The sequence below is a fragment of the Podarcis erhardii genome (assembly GCF_964252035.2).
Source record: "Podarcis erhardii genome assembly, chromosome: 3".
Classification (NCBI taxonomy): Eukaryota; Metazoa; Chordata; class Lepidosauria; order Squamata; family Lacertidae; genus Podarcis; species Podarcis erhardii.
The window spans coordinates 107913188-107930799 of NC_138507.1; the positions used below are offsets into that span (position 1 = coordinate 107913188).

At 42.5% G+C, this 17612-nt stretch overlaps 1 protein-coding gene across 8 annotated transcripts in view; it reads left to right on the forward strand.

Annotated features, from left to right (window-relative positions):
* The window catches only part of MAP4K3 (mitogen-activated protein kinase kinase kinase kinase 3), a 69524-nt gene that overhangs the window by 27175 nt on the left and 24737 nt on the right, over positions 1 to 17612 (forward strand). For 4 of the 8 annotated variants that reach the window (XM_081854604.1, XM_081854605.1, XM_081854607.1 and 1 more), the window contains exons 13-16: positions 1203 to 1278; positions 1713 to 1771; positions 7852 to 7914; positions 17403 to 17461. In XM_081854604.1, coding sequence (XP_081710730.1) covers positions 1203 to 1278; positions 1713 to 1771; positions 7852 to 7914; positions 17403 to 17461 — 257 coding nt within the window. The remainder of the gene's footprint in view (positions 1 to 1202; positions 1279 to 1712; positions 1772 to 7851; positions 7915 to 17402; positions 17462 to 17612) is intronic. The other 4 variants (XM_081854606.1, XM_081854608.1, XM_081854610.1 and 1 more) reach the window with 1 other exon arrangement.

Genomic DNA, 17612 nt, shown 5'->3' on the forward strand with positions numbered 1-17612 from the left:
ATTCAAATTTCTGTTGTAGACCACCTTTTCTGTGATGTAGGTATAATGTTTGTGGGGATGGTCTTGGGTTACACCCCTTCTGTGATGTATGTATGGAGGGGTGGTCTTGAGCTCCAGGGCAAAGAATTTAAAATGTCTATATAAGGGCAGGCACACCTTGGTTCAGGGTCCTCCTCCTCTCCTGCGTGTGAGGGGAGCACCCTGCTGCAACAGCTTTAATAAAGATCAGGCTTACGAGCTGCTTTGCTTCTCAATATTCTCTGGTTCGCCTCTGTTATTTTCTCCTGCCGATGGAGAACCTACAAAGGACTCTATAAGGGCTCTTGTGTCCCCCATAAGGGAATAAGGGCAGATTTTGTTTACAACAGCTACGATTCATAGCATGCTTGCTGCCCTGATGCACAGGTAACAAGGAGAGAGGGAGAGCATATTAGCGACCACCATTGGCCTCGTTGTTCCCTCCTGAGACCCATTTGCCAAGCCATCCTGGTTGCTGATGAACATGCACTTACAAAACTAAATCGAATGTCACTATCACCTTGTCTGTCTGCATCTATTCATGCAGTTCACTTAAAACCTACCTTGCCGTAAGAGTTTCCACCAAACAATACGTTTGCAGTAGCAATACCTTACTAGTAAAGGTGACTTTGATGACAAAGGAGGATTCTTCCAAAAACGAAAGAAAACAGCCCTCAATTGAAAAAAGACTTGCCCAAGGCTTTCTTCAAAATTAATAGTATACCATTAGTAGCTGTGACAGGTCTAGACTCGTAAATAGAGACAATGGAGTAGACATCAGTCTGCCAATAACTTATGTCCCTGTGGATGATGGACTTTTATATAAAGTGATAGAAACTTGGTTTCTATCTGAATGTAGTTTTCCACTGGGAGCTAGTGCTATTTTTGGAATGTGGAATCTTAATCTGAAACTCACAAGGGTCTTCTTCTCCGTTGAATTTCAAGTTATGCCTTAAAATTGCTTAAACTCACAGGATGCTTTTACACTGTTGCTTCTACAGGAGGGCATTCTGTTGTACTTCCACCTCATTTCCTACTAGAAGTTTCAGTCATGATAAATATCTGTGTATATGTTATTTTCAATATACAGAATTTTGTGTAAAGGTCTTTTTAAAGAATATTCACAAGAGGCATATGGAACACCTGTCTTTTCATTTGTTAAACTATGTATGTATTTCCCCTAGCCTCTTCTTGTGCCTCATAGAATTCATTCGACAAGCAGAAATGTGAGAGAAGAAAAAACACGCTCTGAAATAAACTGTAAGTACATACGCAAGTTTTCAAACGTAATTGTGAATTTGTCTTCCATATCCACACATGTGGTGGTGATTTGTATTAGCTCATTACCACCCAGTGTATGTTAGATGATCATAGATTTAAAATTTCAGTCTTGCTAGAAGTATATAGTTTCTTTACTTTGGTTGGCTTAACTGTACTGCCTGTAGCTGAGCTAGCTTCTTCCGTGTGGCTCTGTTTCCTCAGTGCTTCATTGTATTCCCAAGGATATGAAGCATTTGAAAAACCAACTGGAATCCAAGTGCCAAGAGCTGCAAAACACACACACATGTTAGAAAGATACAGTACTGTATGTGATGCTTCCTTTCTGACTAGTTTTCCAAAGGCTTGTACCATCATTTTATGTATCTACATGCTTTGACCTCACTTCTGAATATTTCATTTATTCTCTTCGACAGTTGGCCAAGTAAAATTTGATCCACCTTTAAGAAAGGAGACAGAGCCTCATCATGAGTTTGTGAGTAACACAGTTGTATGTGTTTTGCTGCATGAAATCATGCCATATAAAAAAATGTGATTCGGAGCATAAGACTTGTAGACTCCTGTGGATATGTATGGTGTATATATATATCTGTGCAAGACCTCAAAATTATGATTTACATAATATTTTTTTCTGAATAATTGGGATCCTTCAAAACGTAATCAGATCTGTCTTCTGATTCTTAAGCAAATATCCCAAAAGTAGATATAGCTGTCTTCCTTCCTGTTTTCAGGCTATTTTGAGTAGCCCTGTTTAAACATATTTCTCTAAAGCTGTTGAGCAGCTTCCTCATAAGGTGGGACCACTGAATTTGGCAATTAGGTAGAAATCTCACCCACTTTGCTTACTGTAGCAAAGGGGGACTTGTGAGTCACCATGACCTTGTAACCACAAAACACAGCAGGCCAAAACTTACACAAGTACAACTCATGTGTCTTTGGCTCAGAGTCTGATAGGTCACAAGTTTTATGTGGGGCAGGCTGTTATGCAGCCTCAGTTTCCTGATACTTCAGACGAATGAATCAATTTTGGCTTGTCGCATGTAACTTGTGTTCTTCCTTATGTCTTCCTTGTGGGTCCCCACCACCCCGCATGCTGTGCATCACTTTGCTCTTGCACCCGCTACAGTATTGCCTCGCCTTACAGCAGTGGTGATGAGTTCATGGGCCAGACCCAGCCTTCCAAGCCAGTTTTAATGGCCCACTAACCCATGGCAAATTTTACCAATTTTTTTTGGGTGACTTGCATGGTGACACTGAGAGCTGGTCAAAGTGCTCCAGGAACAAGAAGGGGCACTCATCTGTTTCCTGAATGCTGACCAAACATTGGGGCTAGTTTCTTTTTTAAAAATAATAGTGGAGCTGCTTTCCTTCATGTTTCCAGAGCACTGGCCAGCGCTCAGTGGCGGTCAGCTGCTCATTGCTGCTGCCAAAAACTGCTGCAGTCACAATGGTGGCAGCTTGCTCTGCCCCTCTGCAGAAGCTGTCATTGAATCATCCACAAACTCCTGGTGCCACTGAGAGTGAAAGTCTGTGTGGTGGCCACACACACTACTGGCATACCTTCCTCGAACCAAAGAAAGTTAGCCACCCTCATTCTGCAGTTTGCTTACTTAAAAAACATGGCTATTATATGCTTGATCACTGTGTGTACATCTAAGGTCAGAGATCTCATTAGTATGGAAAGATGGATATTAGCGGGGGGCAGATGTTTGAAAGCAGTTTTGAGTGCAGAGAACTCAATGGAGGAAACACAGGAGAGCCTTATGCAATGAGATGGCATTAGACAGGACCTTAGTTGTAGTCAGCAAATAGAAGGCTGTACACCAGATTGCCATATGACAGAAACCCTGAGGTGTGGATACATTCCAGTGGCCAGGAGGCTAGTATATACTTCAAGGCAAAGATTAAAGTACTGAGAAAGCAGGGAATTGCATTCAGGTACATCCCATGCAAACTTGCTCTTGGGCATCTGATGTCTATGCTGTCTACCCTTGAGTCTTGTGGTTGTCCCAGTTCATTCCATCCAATTGTGCCCAGATATTTGCCTGCTCATTGTTGATTTAATTGCCATTTTTGTGTTATAGCAGAGTCCAACAATAGGTAGTAAATGTGGCAAGTCGTCTTAGCTCTGAACTCCCCACAAACAAGCCTTTAGCACAGGAAGCAGTGGAGGCAGAAATCTACTTCCTGCTGCCCTTTGCAAATGTTGCTTCCTAATGTCTTCAGTGGGTAGCACCCAACAAGAGTTGCTAGGGCACAGCAATTCTGCCTGTTGCTTTCTAAACATTGGGGTAGCAGAGAGGAATTGACTATTTCACTCTCCTTTCCTGTTCTTCCCTTCTTTCCCTGCCTGGTGTGTTTTGAAGCTGAAGCTTTGTTTTGTACAGCAGGCAAGGAAGTAGTGTGGTCTTTTAGAAGAATGGTACTTGATACGTGGCAGCTCCATCCTCTTCCACTGCCTCCTAACTTTTAAAGGCACCAGCAGGCATCATGTTTTAAGCTGGCAACTCTACAGATCTCTCACTCAGGATATGAGCAACAAGGCAGTGTTGGATTAGCTGCTGCATTCTCTTAAATCATGAACTCATTCTGAGGAGTGTTGATGGTCCTTAGGCCTTGTGTTTAATTATCTCTCAGGATAGAAACACGTGAAGACTTTTATGCAGCAAAATGATAAAGACATTTCTTATTTTACTTCATCTCCATGTAGTTTCACTTTTCCTTGGAGAAAATATAACTTTGGTATAATCTTTAAAGCAGCCATTCTGATACATATTGGAAGATATCTTGATTGCTAAAATTTCCTTCAGGAAATTCATCTATTGCTTCAGCTTCCTCAGTTTCAGCATCTTAGGCCACTGTTCTACCATTTCCCCCAAAAAACACCTCTATTGGGATGCCTACCAGGTTTTTCATGGTAGATTTGCACTTCTCTGATTATGTATCTTTCTGAGCAAGGGCTGGAAATTTGCCCTCAAACACAGTTTATTTCTTGCTTCATGATTATAGCCAATAGACCATTAGTAGGCAGGTTATATAGTTGTATTTTTTTAAAGATTTGTACTTCTAGAAAACAATTTACTCAATTTAGTATTGTTTTTCTTTTCACATTGGCTCCTAATTCACATTCCTTGCACCTATTTTAAGGACTGACTCTCAATGGGTGGACTTGTTGGTTTTTTTGCATCCCATTCCCTCTTTCTCAAGTGCTTGTTCCTATCTTGTATGTTGTTTGCAAAGCCTCCTGTGTGTTTTTCTTAGCCGCTTTGATAGTTCTACTCAACAATAACTACATGTGGTCCATGTATTCCACATTCTGACTTCCATATTGCATGCTCTCTTATTCAAGATAGGAGCATACAAAACTGCTGTATTTCAAATGAGCCAGACCGTTCCCCCATCTAGTTCCTTATGGTCTATACTGACCTGCAGTTGATGTTGAGGGTTTATTTCTCAACCCTATCTGGAAGTCCCTGGGATTTATCCTAGGACCTTCTGCAAACAAAACATGTGCTCTACTCCTGAGCTATGGACAGATTAGAGAGACCAAAAATAGGTGGGAAAATTACTTGTGTGTGACAATTTACCTATCAGTAATTGTATGCAGTTATAAAATCTTAACCCATAACACTGGCATGGAGGAAAAGTTTGTGTTTGGGAAACAGATTATTTGTCTTGAGACCATGAGGGACAAAACTCAGATAAAATACAATTAAAGTGGCTCTTGTTTTTGCCCCACTCACTCACAAGTTTAAGTGCTGATACTGGTTGACTTTGTAAGCAGAAAGTTAAGCATGACGAACACCCATTTCATCTGCATGTTCTCTTCTGCATTGTTCTTTACCAACATTAGTCTTGCTTTCCAATCAGTTAATTGGTTTTTAAATCCAGTCTTGGAGAAGTATCTTTTAAACACTTTGTTCTGTTGGAGATATACTTTTTCATATCTCATCTTGTTGTACGAGTGGAAGATGGAGACAGATTACTGATTAAAATTCCTATGCACACATACCCTTTTTTTAAAAAAAAGGAAGTTCCAAGGTCTATAATGTTTTTTGGTTGGATGCAAGTGAGACTGCTGGGATCTAAAGAGCTACCTAGGCTTAAAGAAGGGGCATGTACTAGTGGAAACTACCGTATTTTTCGCTCTATAAGACGCACCAGACCACAAGATGCACCTAGTTTTTGGAGGAGGAAAAAAATAAAAAAAAAATTCTGAATCTCAGAAGCCAGAACATCAAGAGGTATCGCTGCGCAATGAAAGCAACAATCCCTCTTGCTGTTCTGGCTTCTGTGATAGCTGCGCAGCCTGCATTCGCTCCATAAGATTCACACACATTTCCCCTTACTTTTTAGGAGGGAAAAAGTGAGTCTTATAGAGCAAAAAATACGGTATTTTCCTTTCTGCTGCAGACTCAAAAATAGTATGAAGCATGAGGGTCCGCTGTTTAAGGAAGAGTGAGTCAACCCCCTAGTTAGGCTCACAAAACTAGTTTTACAGTCCTTTGAATCTGGGCCACAGTGTCCTATAAAGTCACAGTTTGGGTTTAAGCATTTTTATAGCACACAGTTGTCAGCAACATGGGAGAACTCAATCATAGAGTTGTAGAGTTGGAAGGGACTTTCGAGGATCATCTAGTCCAGTGTTTCCCAACCGGTGTTCCGCGGCACACTAGTGTGCCGCGAGACGTTGCCTGGTGTGCCGTGGGAGGGAGGCGGGCGAGGCGGGCGGCGAGAGGCGGGCCGGGGGCGGCGAGCACACGCGGGGCGGCAAGCGAGCTCCCTCCCACATCCCATCGCCGCTCGCTTCGGTCGGCCGCCCCGTGCTCCGCGCTGGTGTTGGCCAGCCTTGCGCACCCGGGGGATCTCCCCCCGAGAGTGCAAGGCTTGCGGGCGGAAGCCGGCAGCACGGAGCACGGGGCGCCCTTTGGAGGCCGCCCCGTGCTCCGCACTGGTGTTGGCCAGCCTTGCGCACCCGGGGGATTTCCCCCCCCCCCGTGAGCGCAAGGCTTGCGAGTGGAAGCCGGCAGAACGGAGCACGGGGCGCCCTTTGGAGGCCATTCCGTGCTCCGCGCTGGTGTTGGCCAGCCTTGCGCACCCGGGGGATCTCCCCCCGAGAGCGCAAGGCTTGCGGGCGGAAGCCGGGAGCGCGGAGCACGGGGCGCCCTTCGGAGGACGCCCCGTGCTCAGCGCTGGTGTTGGCCAGCCTTGCGCACCTGGGGGATCTCCCCCCGAGAGCGCAAGGCTTGCGGGCGGCAGCTGGCAGCGCGGAGCACGAGGCGCCCTTTGGAGGACGCCCCGTGCTCAGCGCTGGTGTTGGCCAGCCTTGCGCACCCGGGGGATCTCCCCCCGAGAGCGCAAGGCTTGCGAGCGGCAGCTGGCAGCGCGGAGCACGGGGCGCCCTTCGGAGGCCATTCCGTGCTCCGCGCTGGTGTTGGCCAGCCTTGCGCACCCGGGGGATCTCCCCCCGGGAGCGCAAGGCTTGCGGGCGGCAGCTGGCAGCGCGGAGCACGGGGCGCCCTTCGGAGGCCATTCCGTGCTCCGCGCTCGTGTTGGCAAGCCTTGCGCCCCCGGGGGGCGCGTGGGGCGCCCTGAAACAGAGGGTTCCCCATGCTGCGGACTGTAGCCTGCCGCCCGACGTGCGGGGCGCCCTGAAGCAGAGCGCCCCTCGCGCCAGGCAGACATGGGCCAGCCCCACAAGCTCGGGGGACAGCGGGGAGGCGCAGCACCGCCATCCCACTGTTCCCCGACCTGGTTTTGGGGGGGGGGAATAAAGGAAAAATTTTTTTCCTTTATTCCCCCCCCCAAAAAAAGTAGGTGCGTCCTATGGGACGGAGCGTCCTATGGGACGAAAAATACGGTACTTACTATTTCATAATAAAGTAATTATAAAATACTTTCTTTGTGTTTATTTGATGCCTATTAAAGAGAGTTACTTTATATATAGTCAATATAGGCACAGAGTTAATTTTTAAAACATTTTCTAATGGTGGTGTGCCTCGAGATTTTTTTCATGAAACAAGTGTGCCTTTGCCCAAAAAAGGTTGGGAAACACTGATCTAGTCCAACCCCCTGCAATGCACATTGATAGGCCCCAGTGTGAAACACACTTGGAACCAACTTGCATTGGTTATGAAGTTGGTCTGGTTCCATAAACCACCTGGCACATAGAACTGCCTGTGGGTATGCAGCTAACTGGACAAAATACTTTGTTAATGTTTGTAAGAAATAATAGTACAGGAATGATGGGAAATCTATGGCTTGCAACTTTCAGGGAAGAATAGCAAAATATGTGTGTTTTTAAAAATATATATTGGCGTATAGAATAAGAAGTATAAACAAATGTACACCTATTACCAGTCCTTGCATTTCTTAAGTCACTGTTGAACATCTAAAGGCTATACTAATCCACCTGCTATATTGTATAAAGCTTTAGACACTTTAATAAATGGTAGTGGCAGAGTCAGCTATCGTGCAACAATGTCCCTTTGTACTTAGATGTTTTTGAGTCTAAAAGTAATTAACCTGAGTTTCTGGTCTTTGTCTGATGAACAGCCCGTCAGTAACGATTTTTCGGACAGTTCAGAAGAAATATACTACACTGCAAGATCTAATCTGGTATTTTCATCTATTGCTTTTTCTTTGTCAGTGTTTGTTCGTCTTTTTTGTTTTTCAAAGTTAAATGTTTTGTTCAGTTGTCATGCTGCTTTTGCCATCTGTAGAATAGTCAAAAGGTCTACTAATCAAATACTTGCGTAATAATAAAGCTACTGATTTTAATTACCCATGTCAGTGTTGCATTCTTATATACTAACATTTCTCACAATGATTTTTGTAATTTCACTAAAACTATATTAAAACAAATTGCTAAGACAATTGCTAAGCTGCTGACTAGGTTAGTTTTTTTTCATAATGAGAGAAACTTGAGCACATAAATAACAAAAGGTAACAAATTTCATTGGGAAGGAAAGGATTGAAATCAGCTTGAAGAAAATGGAGTGCAGGTACTGCTTCTATATCTTATTTGCCACCTCTTCCCACATGCATTTGTTTATTTAATACTTAAAACATGAGTACAGTGGTAAGCACTGAGATTTAATAATATTTGCGGATAATTGTTTTGTGTAAAGCAACTTAGTTTTTGAAACATTTTAGCCAAGAATTATTTTGTTCAGAAATCTCTTCTCCTTTGATCTTTAGCAGTAGAAACAAATTTTAGTCATTAATATCCTTTGCCTAATACTTTAAATGTTGCTTTTCTGGGTTTATTTCATAAAGAAATAAACTTTTGGCATTAACGAGGTAACATAGCAAAACTTTAGTTGTTTACTATGGACACCTGCTTCCATTTAGACGGAGGTTGCCTGCTTCTTCCTCCTTGGTACACAAATCTGCCTTCAAGAATTTGTATTGGTAGCTCCAGTAATTCTTTCCTTAGTTTAATGGTGGCTTCCAGCTGGCTCTGTGAGAATAACTCTAGGCTATTGTTCTATAGCATCTCCTGAGACACTCCTGCAACATTGAACTTTAACATAATTTCTTTTAAAATATATTTATTTTTGTCCTGTCCCTGCCTGTAAATTTTTGGCAAAACTTGTACTAATTGTGATCTCTCTTCAAGGGGAAACAATTTCCTTTTAATAGCAGTAAACCACATAGCACGTTGGTACATACTTTACGGTCATCTGCACTAAACATAACATGTGCTGTGCGTCATCTGTTTTCACAAGCGCTATCTTTCTTATTAGGAAGTTCATTCTTGATTTTCAGCCAAAGATATTTCGGAACTGCGTGTACGGTTAAAAGAGAGATGTCAGAAGTGTGAGAACAAGCTTGTCTTTTAGATAGATAGTTGGCATATTCTGTGCCTCTGCAGATTTTAGGAAGCTTGTGGTGATTTCTACATTGGGAAGAATGGTGTCAGTGGCCTTAGTCAAGCACTGTTTTACTCCCAGAATTCTACCTACTCTGAGATTATGAGCAGATTTGGGGTATGTGTGCTTCCTGCTTCCATGAATGTGAGCAGAAGGTAACAAATGAACTTGGGAAATGCCATGTTTGTCTGAACATAGATTTTCCCTGACTCTTCTGAGAATGAACCTTCTAGAAATTGGGTTCTATTTCTCACAGTTGGAGAGGTCTCATGTTTGGGCACAAATTACTCATCGCCTTCTTTCCACTGTCATGAAAGTGCAAGTGGTAGTATATGAGCCTAATCCTCATTCCCAGTTATATCCAAAGGGCAAAATAGTGGCCTGGTTTGCAAGGCATGCCAAGTCAAACCCTGTCTTAGCAAGACTGCCCACAGCTGCTTTGCGCCTCCGTTGGTCCTTTTTGCTGCTGTGTTGCAGGGAGGAAAGCCAAGGTTTGGCTTAGGTTGTCATTCAAACCAGGACTCAGGGTCACTCTCCCCTAGCTAACTGCAAGCTGTAACCAAAACATGTACTGAAAGCGATTGTGTTTCCATCATTTATTTTTATGTTGTGACCTGCCCTGACATCTACAGATGAAGGGCAGTATACAAATTTATTAATTATTATTATTATTTTATTTGCTTCATGTCTGCCTGAAAGTAGTCTTTACAGAATGGAGTGCGATTTGTGTCATGTCATCCAATGTCTGTGGCCTTCCAGAGATAACTTAAGACAGGGAGTGATTAACTGAGACCCCTGGGAAGAGCAATCTGAACCTCCCCCCTGGGGGGGTGGGCGTGGAGAAAGGGAGAGAAAAGGGGTTGCCCACTACTGCCTTGTGGCTTCTTGCAAATTGTTCTTGGAGGAATGTGGCCTTTGACAGAAAAAAAAGATCATTCTTTAAAGAATGATCATTCAATACAATTGATACGTCTTTATCACCTGAAAACTGAGACCATTTAATCCAAAATGTATAGCGTCACTTCAGAGATCATTTCTAAAACATCATGCTTGATGCTAACAAATGCTTCTCATTTTACTCTTTTCTATCCAAGCAACATTCCTGGTTCTGAAGCAAAAGCATGTCTTGTCAACATGCTTACCACTGATGCCTAGTCTTTTGTTGGAAGGTTATGTGGGACGACTCGGTTAGAATTAATTTGTTTCACGGCTCAGTCCTGCAAGCGGTAGATTTGACAGAATCATCTGACTACCTCATTCAGTATTCTCATATTACTTATGTGAAATCCAAACGGCTAACAAGCTGCTTGATTATATTAATATATGGGAAGCACACTGAACTCCCTAATGCATCACGGCCTAGGACCCTCGTACCTACGGGACCGCCTCTCCCAGTATGCCCCACGGAGAGCCTCAAGGTCCATAAATAGCAACACCCTAGTGGTCCCGGGCCCTAAGGAAGTTAGATTGGCTTCGACCAGAGCCAGGGCCTTTTCAACTCTGGCTCCGTCCTGGTGGAACGCTCTGCCTCATGAGACCAGGGCCCTGCAGGATCTGATTTCTTTCCGCAGGGCCTGTAAGACAGAGTTGTTCCGCCTGGCCTTTGGCTTGGAGCCAATTTGATTCCCCCCTCCCCCCCCTCTTTTTCTTTTCCTTCTCCTCCTGTGATGAGGCTACATTTTAATATTTTGATGTTCCATTATTTTAATGTTGTATTTTATTTTTGTTTTTAAGTTGTAATCATTCTTCTTGTTTTTATTATTGTTTGTAAGCCGCTCTGAGCCCGGCCTTGGCTGGGGAGGGCGGGGTATAAATAAAACATTATTATTATTATTATTATTATTATTATTATTATTATTATTATTTGCATATACTAGGTATAATAATAGTTTTATGATTTTGAATTCCTTAACAATAATTACCTAGTTGACACACTTCCTGAAAACTAGTATTTCATTTTCTGTGTTTACAACTTTTGCCAATTGTAAAACTAACATGCACAATATACACAATGTATTATCTATCTAGCTTTCTATATCTAAAAAATAAAAGACAAGTGTGTCTCCTTTGTCCACAATTAGTGGTCATTCAAACCTTAAGACACCCACCGCACTAACATTCACCCTCAAGTGCTAAAGTTCCATTCTGTTGAGTGGCTCAACCAGTGCAAAGACATTAAAATTTGAATACGAACAATCGCTTTAAGGACAAAATTGTCTGGTATAGCTATTTGCCCAAATTTGCAATATTTAGCCACTTCTGATTACCTTGGCTTGTCCAAAGTTTTGTTGCCAATACTGTAATGAACAGCACTACTATCCAAAGAGTATCAGTGGAATTATCAGAATCGAGTGTGATTTGATTCACTGTTCACTTGGATATGGTTAAATATCCCATGGTTTTGTTGAACTTAGTTATTCTGTTTATGTTGAATAGCTGCTTCTGTTTGATGGACCTTCTTGCACAGTATCTACATGAAAACTGCTAAATTTCCATGTGTGTGCACATGTATCTTTCATCTCCAGAGATACATGGCTTGAACATTCAAAATCTTGTGTTAGGAACACTCTGTGCAAACTAAGATGGTGGTGTTTTATTTTTGTCTCTATCACCTTCATTTTGCAAGCTTTACTTTCCCACAGAAATACGCTAGGACAGTACACAAATGAATTTCTTTCCCGGTGTTTTGCTGTAACTGTATCCAGGATGAAATGCAGGTTATTTTTAAAAGCATCTAGTAATAGTAGATTAGAAAGAGACATGATCATATTTTAGCCTATTGATGCTAACAGACAGTAGAGTAGTAACCTGGCTATAAACAAAGGTTTAGACCATTAAATAATACAAACATAAACCACACTGACAGGTGTCACTTTTCATAAAAATGTTCCTGTGAGATTTCTAACGTACGGTGGCAGATGAAGGATCTTTTTACTTTTTTGTAGCAGTTTGCTTATTTTCTCTTATTAATTTTTCTGTCACTGCAGTAGAATACATATTGTTGTGGATTTATGCTTTGCAAATTGAGAGTGGCATCTTGCCTCTGCCCAGCCATAAGAGCTCTAGTTTCTATGTTTATGCAACTGCTACAGCTTCCCTCTTTCCCACAAAAAAACCAAATCCTATATAAGGGCCCTCAAGTATTTCACTAGTGTTTCTATGATTTGTGGCTACTATATGCCATTTCAAGGAAACATTTAAAGCATGGTTTCTTTGTTGGGAACCCCTGGTGACACAAACTCAAGCATTTACTCCTGTTAAAATTCCAGTCAAGTAAAAAATTATGGATATTTAGCTTAATGCTATTTAAGTGGTTGTATAGAAACTGCTGAGACTGCATAGATTATTTTGCTTGGGGGTGGGGTCATCCTGGAGGTAATCAAAATGTATTTGTTGATTTAGAGTATTTATGGATCATCCTGCCTTCAAAGAGCTCAAGGAGATACACAAGAACCACAGCAACAAAATATTTAAATAATGTAGGAGACAGATGTAGCTCTAGGGGAGTTGGGGCCCTACCACAGAGAAGGCCCTTCATGAATCCTGTTAGGCTCGATGAGCAGAACCCCCTCCCCAGCTGATATTAAGGATCAAATGGGCTGGTATGAGAGGTGCCGTTTCTGCATATATTTGGGCCATTTGGTTTTGCAAACCATCGCTTAACACACTGAAACGAGCCCAGTAGAGCACAGGCAGCCAGTGCAGAGATTTTAAGACAGGCGCTTTGTGAGCCCATCTCATTGCTCTAGTTCATAACCTGACAGTCACATTCTGCACAAGTTGCAGCTTCCACACCATTTTCAAGGACAACCCTAAAGCCCGTTGCAGTCATCAAAACACGAGGGCACTAGAGCATGAATTACTGATAGCAGGCTGGCTTGGTCCATGAATGTCTGTAGCTTGTAAACCAGCTGTAAATGGCAGTAGGCTCTCCTAGCCACTAACACCACCTGAGCTTCTAAGGACAATAATGGATCAGAAAGGACCACCAAGCTACATAGCTGTTCCACGGGGCAACTGCTGCCCTTCTCCTAGGCCAATTCCTAGATCAGAGACTTGACTAGCCACAGTACTTTTCAGGATTCTGTTGTATTTTATTGGCCAACATCTGGTCTGTCACTGCCTCTTTTCAGGATTCTGTTGTATTTTATTGGCCAACATCTGGTCTGTCACTGCCTCTAAGCATCTATCCATCTTATCTACCGCCTCTCCCAATTCTGATGGAGTGGAAAGATAGAACTGAGTGGTGTTATACTGGTGACAATTTGCTGCAAATCCCTGGATGATTCCTCCCAAAAGTTTTATTACAGATATTAAATAACATGGGAGATAGAAGGGAATCCTTCAGCACTATTGCCAAGAGGCCAAACAGACACCTCCCAACATGACCCTGAAGGTAGGAGTTGAACCACTTGTAGCACAGTAGTACCTCCAACCCATAGAACTAGTTCAGGAAGATACTGTGATCTATAGTATTAAAAGCTGCCAAGATGTTGAGAAAAATCAATAGGATAGTGCTCCCCCTTTCCATAATCAGTTGGTAGCAAAGACAGAATTGTTGAAAAACCAGATTAAAATAGATCCAGATCTCAGCTATATCCAGATTCACCTGCACTCATCCCCTTCTTGAGCACCTTTCTCAAAAAAGGGATATTTGCAACCATGCAACAGTTGTTTGATATCTCTGGGTCCAGAGTGGTCTCCTTCAGGAGGAGGCAATCTATTGCTTCTTCTGAAGTGGCTCTCACAGCGAAGTATTTAGCACTCCGTAGTCCACCCAGTCAGTCCCTCTCAGATACACAAGGGGGTCGAAAGGGCCTTTGTCCGCCAAACTCCTGCAAAGTGCCCTGTTCACATCCTCAGACCACGCTCACTCATACTGATCCCACCACATGCACCTAGACAGTACTCTGGGAATCTCACCAGGATTCGCCCTAACTGCGGCTTCAAGTTCAGAGTGAATGTGAGCGATTTCTGCCCTCAAACAATTTTTGATTCAATTTTCCCTTCTTACCCACATGCCTCAGATCCAAAAACATTTCTGAAATTGCCAAGTTCTGCATCACTCTAGAAGCAGTCCTTTTGGAGTCACTCTCATTTCCTCCATAGTTTAATCCAGCATCCTCATTAACATTCTTGTCCTTTATCCATCTCACCCCTTGCCTCCAAGTAAACAGTCATTTATCACCAAGCTTTGTTTTCCAAACGTGATCTCAATTTTCTCTTTGCTTATAAAAAGAAAGCAGATCATATTTATCAATGTTCCTTGATAAAATGCTTTACTGGCCACTAAAAATGATGGCGCACGTTGCTTTGGCATGATGCATGGCTGCGCTGGCTAGTAGTGGTAGTCCAAGATGTCTGGAAGACACAAGGTTTTCTATAGTTGGTAATATATGGGTGGGTGGGTGGATTTGAGACTATACTATATAAGAAGTAGGTGGTGGGATTCATAAAGGTAAGGGAATTATGGTAATCGAAAGGAGCGGGATCACATTAATTTAACATTGGCTGAGGTTACTCAGATAGTTGTTTATTTTCTTGACATCTGATGGGATAGTGTTCCACAGGGCGGGCGCAACTACCGAGAAGGCTCTCTGCCTGGTTCCCTTCTTGCACTGAGGGAACCAGCAGAAGGCCCTCAGGGCTGGATCTCAGTGTCCGGGCTGAATGATGGGGGCTGAATGATGGTACACAGGGCCAAAGCTGCTTAGGCTGAATCTGTCCAAGTTAAATGTGCTTAAAGTTGTGGGCTTACTGTATACTACAAAAAAGCAATGTTGGACTAAAGCAGATATCATAGCTCCAATAACAATCCAGTTTTTCCTCTAACCCCATGCCTCCTGGTTTGAATCATCCAGAAAGAATTCTAGCTGACTCAAAAAAGCTTTCTTGCTGTTTTATGACCATTTTCAAAGGAGTGTTGGAATTTTCCAAAAATAGAAGTGGCAGGCTACTGTAGCCTGCCTCTTTCTTTGTGTAGTTTATATGGTGGGTTTCTTTCTGAGAAAAGTTTATTTATTTGACATGTAAAGGTTTGGCAGGTAGAGCTCCAGCAGATGATGACATTGTCCCTGCTGTGAAATAAGTGGTAGCACATTGACCTTGGTCTACTAAACCACTTATTAAAATCATTAGGACTCCTAAGCATTTTCCCCACATGAAAGCTGTGGCTTCCAGGATCCTGAAGATATGTTTCTGTACTGCAAAGCTAGGATCCCTAGTTCCTTTGCATCCATGGAGATTTCAGAGCCCTTGCACTTTATCTATTTTGAATTATAGTTTTTGGATACTTGTACAAGGTGATCTCTTTACATTAAAATATATTGGGTTGCGTACAATAATAGCCTTTCAGAAACTTTAAGCAAAACAAATTCCTTCCAGTAGCACCTTAAAGACCAACTAAGTCAGTTCTTGGTATGAGCTTTCGTGTGCATGCACACTTCTTCAGATACACTGAAACAGAAGTTTCCAGACCCTTCTATATAGTGAGAAGGTGGGGAGGGGTATTACTCAGAAGGGTGGTGGGAATGGGTGATTGGCAGATAGCTGTGATGAGCCTGTTGACGACTCTTAACGACTGCAATAGGTCTTACAGGAAAAAGCAAGGGGTGAAAAGGTGAAAAATGGCTTTGTCATGTATAATGAGATAAGAATCCAAGGTCTTTGTTCAGACCAGGTTTTTCCATGGTTTTGAGTTTGGTGATAAGTTGTAATTCAGCAGCTTCTCTTTCCAGTCTATTTCTGAAATTCCTTTGTAGTAAAACAGCTACTTTGAGATCTTGTATAGAATTGGATTCTTATCTCATTATACATGACAAAGCCATTTTTCACCTTTTCACCCCTTGCTTTTTCCTGTAAGACCTATTGCAGTCGTTAAGAGTTGTCAACAGGCTCATCACAGCTATCTGCCAATCACCCATTCCCACCACCCTTCTGAGTAATACCCCTCCCCACCTTCTCACTATATAGAAGGGTCTGGAAACTTCTGTTTCAGTGTATCTGAAGAAGTGTGCATGCACACGAAAGCTCATACCAAGAACTGACTTAGTTGGTCTTTAAGGTGCTACTGGAAGGAATTTGTTTTGTTTTGACTATGGCAGACCAACACGGCTACCTATCTGTAACAGAAACTTTAAGGTTATGTGATCAAGCCACCATTGCTTGTGGCTTGTATGTTCATCTTTCCCTGCACAGATTTTGTGCATTTTGGGAGTAGCAATTCAAAGTAGGAGGAGATGAACTGGGGACCCTGATGACTCTCATAAATCTAAAGAGCTGTTTGATTGGATCCTAATTTCATTGAGCAGAGTTTGTCTCACAGAACTGGGCTTTCATGCGTCCCTGCACCCCCTTGAAGATCTCTTTCTGGGGGTTTCTGTACTACCAGGAACAGCCTGCTAGGAATCTCAAGTGAGATATCCGTGCAGTGGAAGTTGCTTCCAGTACCAGTCACCACACAGAAGCTGCCTAAGGTCCAAATAGTTTACTATTGCAGAAGATAAGGCTCAGTAAAACAGTTCTGGACTTGGATATATAGAGCTTGTAGGCTTTTGCAGCTACAGATATATGCAGATGCATACATTTACAAAGTAGCTCTGTTGCTCCAAATAAATTCCAGCCACTGGGCAAATAACACCAGCAGACTGACGACTCACAGACTAACTGAGCTGACATACCTTAATCACAGATATAGCCGGGGAAGAGGGCTGTTAACATAGCTGCTGGCTTGGCTGACCTTGCACTTGCAGTTAGCTCATCCATGGGGTGATTTACGCTTATGAAGGAAGTTAGCACCTTCTCATGTTCAGTTACTCCAACACTGTATGGGATGTGGCATTGGGGGCTGCAGCTGGAAGGAGGAATTAGCAGAAAATAGGGATGCTGCCTACACCTTACACAAGGGAAGGTGCTTTTCTGCTTGCCCAGGAAACCTATGGATATTGTCTGTATGCAACTGTGCAACAGAGCACCTCAAGCAGAAAATTTACAAATCTTGTATCTTTTCCTCTCCTTAAATGCACAGAAGTGTCATATTAGAAGTATAGTATTCTGTTAGTGAACTTTGAGGGAATCTGCTGTACAACATGCATTATTTGTATATGCTGTGAAGCTATTTGTGGGACTCAAGTTTGTGTAAGAACAGTGGGAGCTAGTTAGACAATAATTATTTTTTAAAGGGGGAATGCAATAAGATGAGACAGAGCTTGATGCTTTCTTTTCTCTCAATAGGATTTGCAACTAGAATATGGTCAAGGTCCCCAAGGCAGTTACTTCTTGGGTGGAAATAAGTGAGTATTTTTAGTAACACCATTATTTTTCTCCCCCTACCCCCACTCCCAAATAATCTGGCAGTGGTTTTTAATGTAGTTATCAATTTGATCAGGAATTTGATGTTTATGCAGTGAAACCAGTTGTGCATTTACAGTAAAAACTGACTAT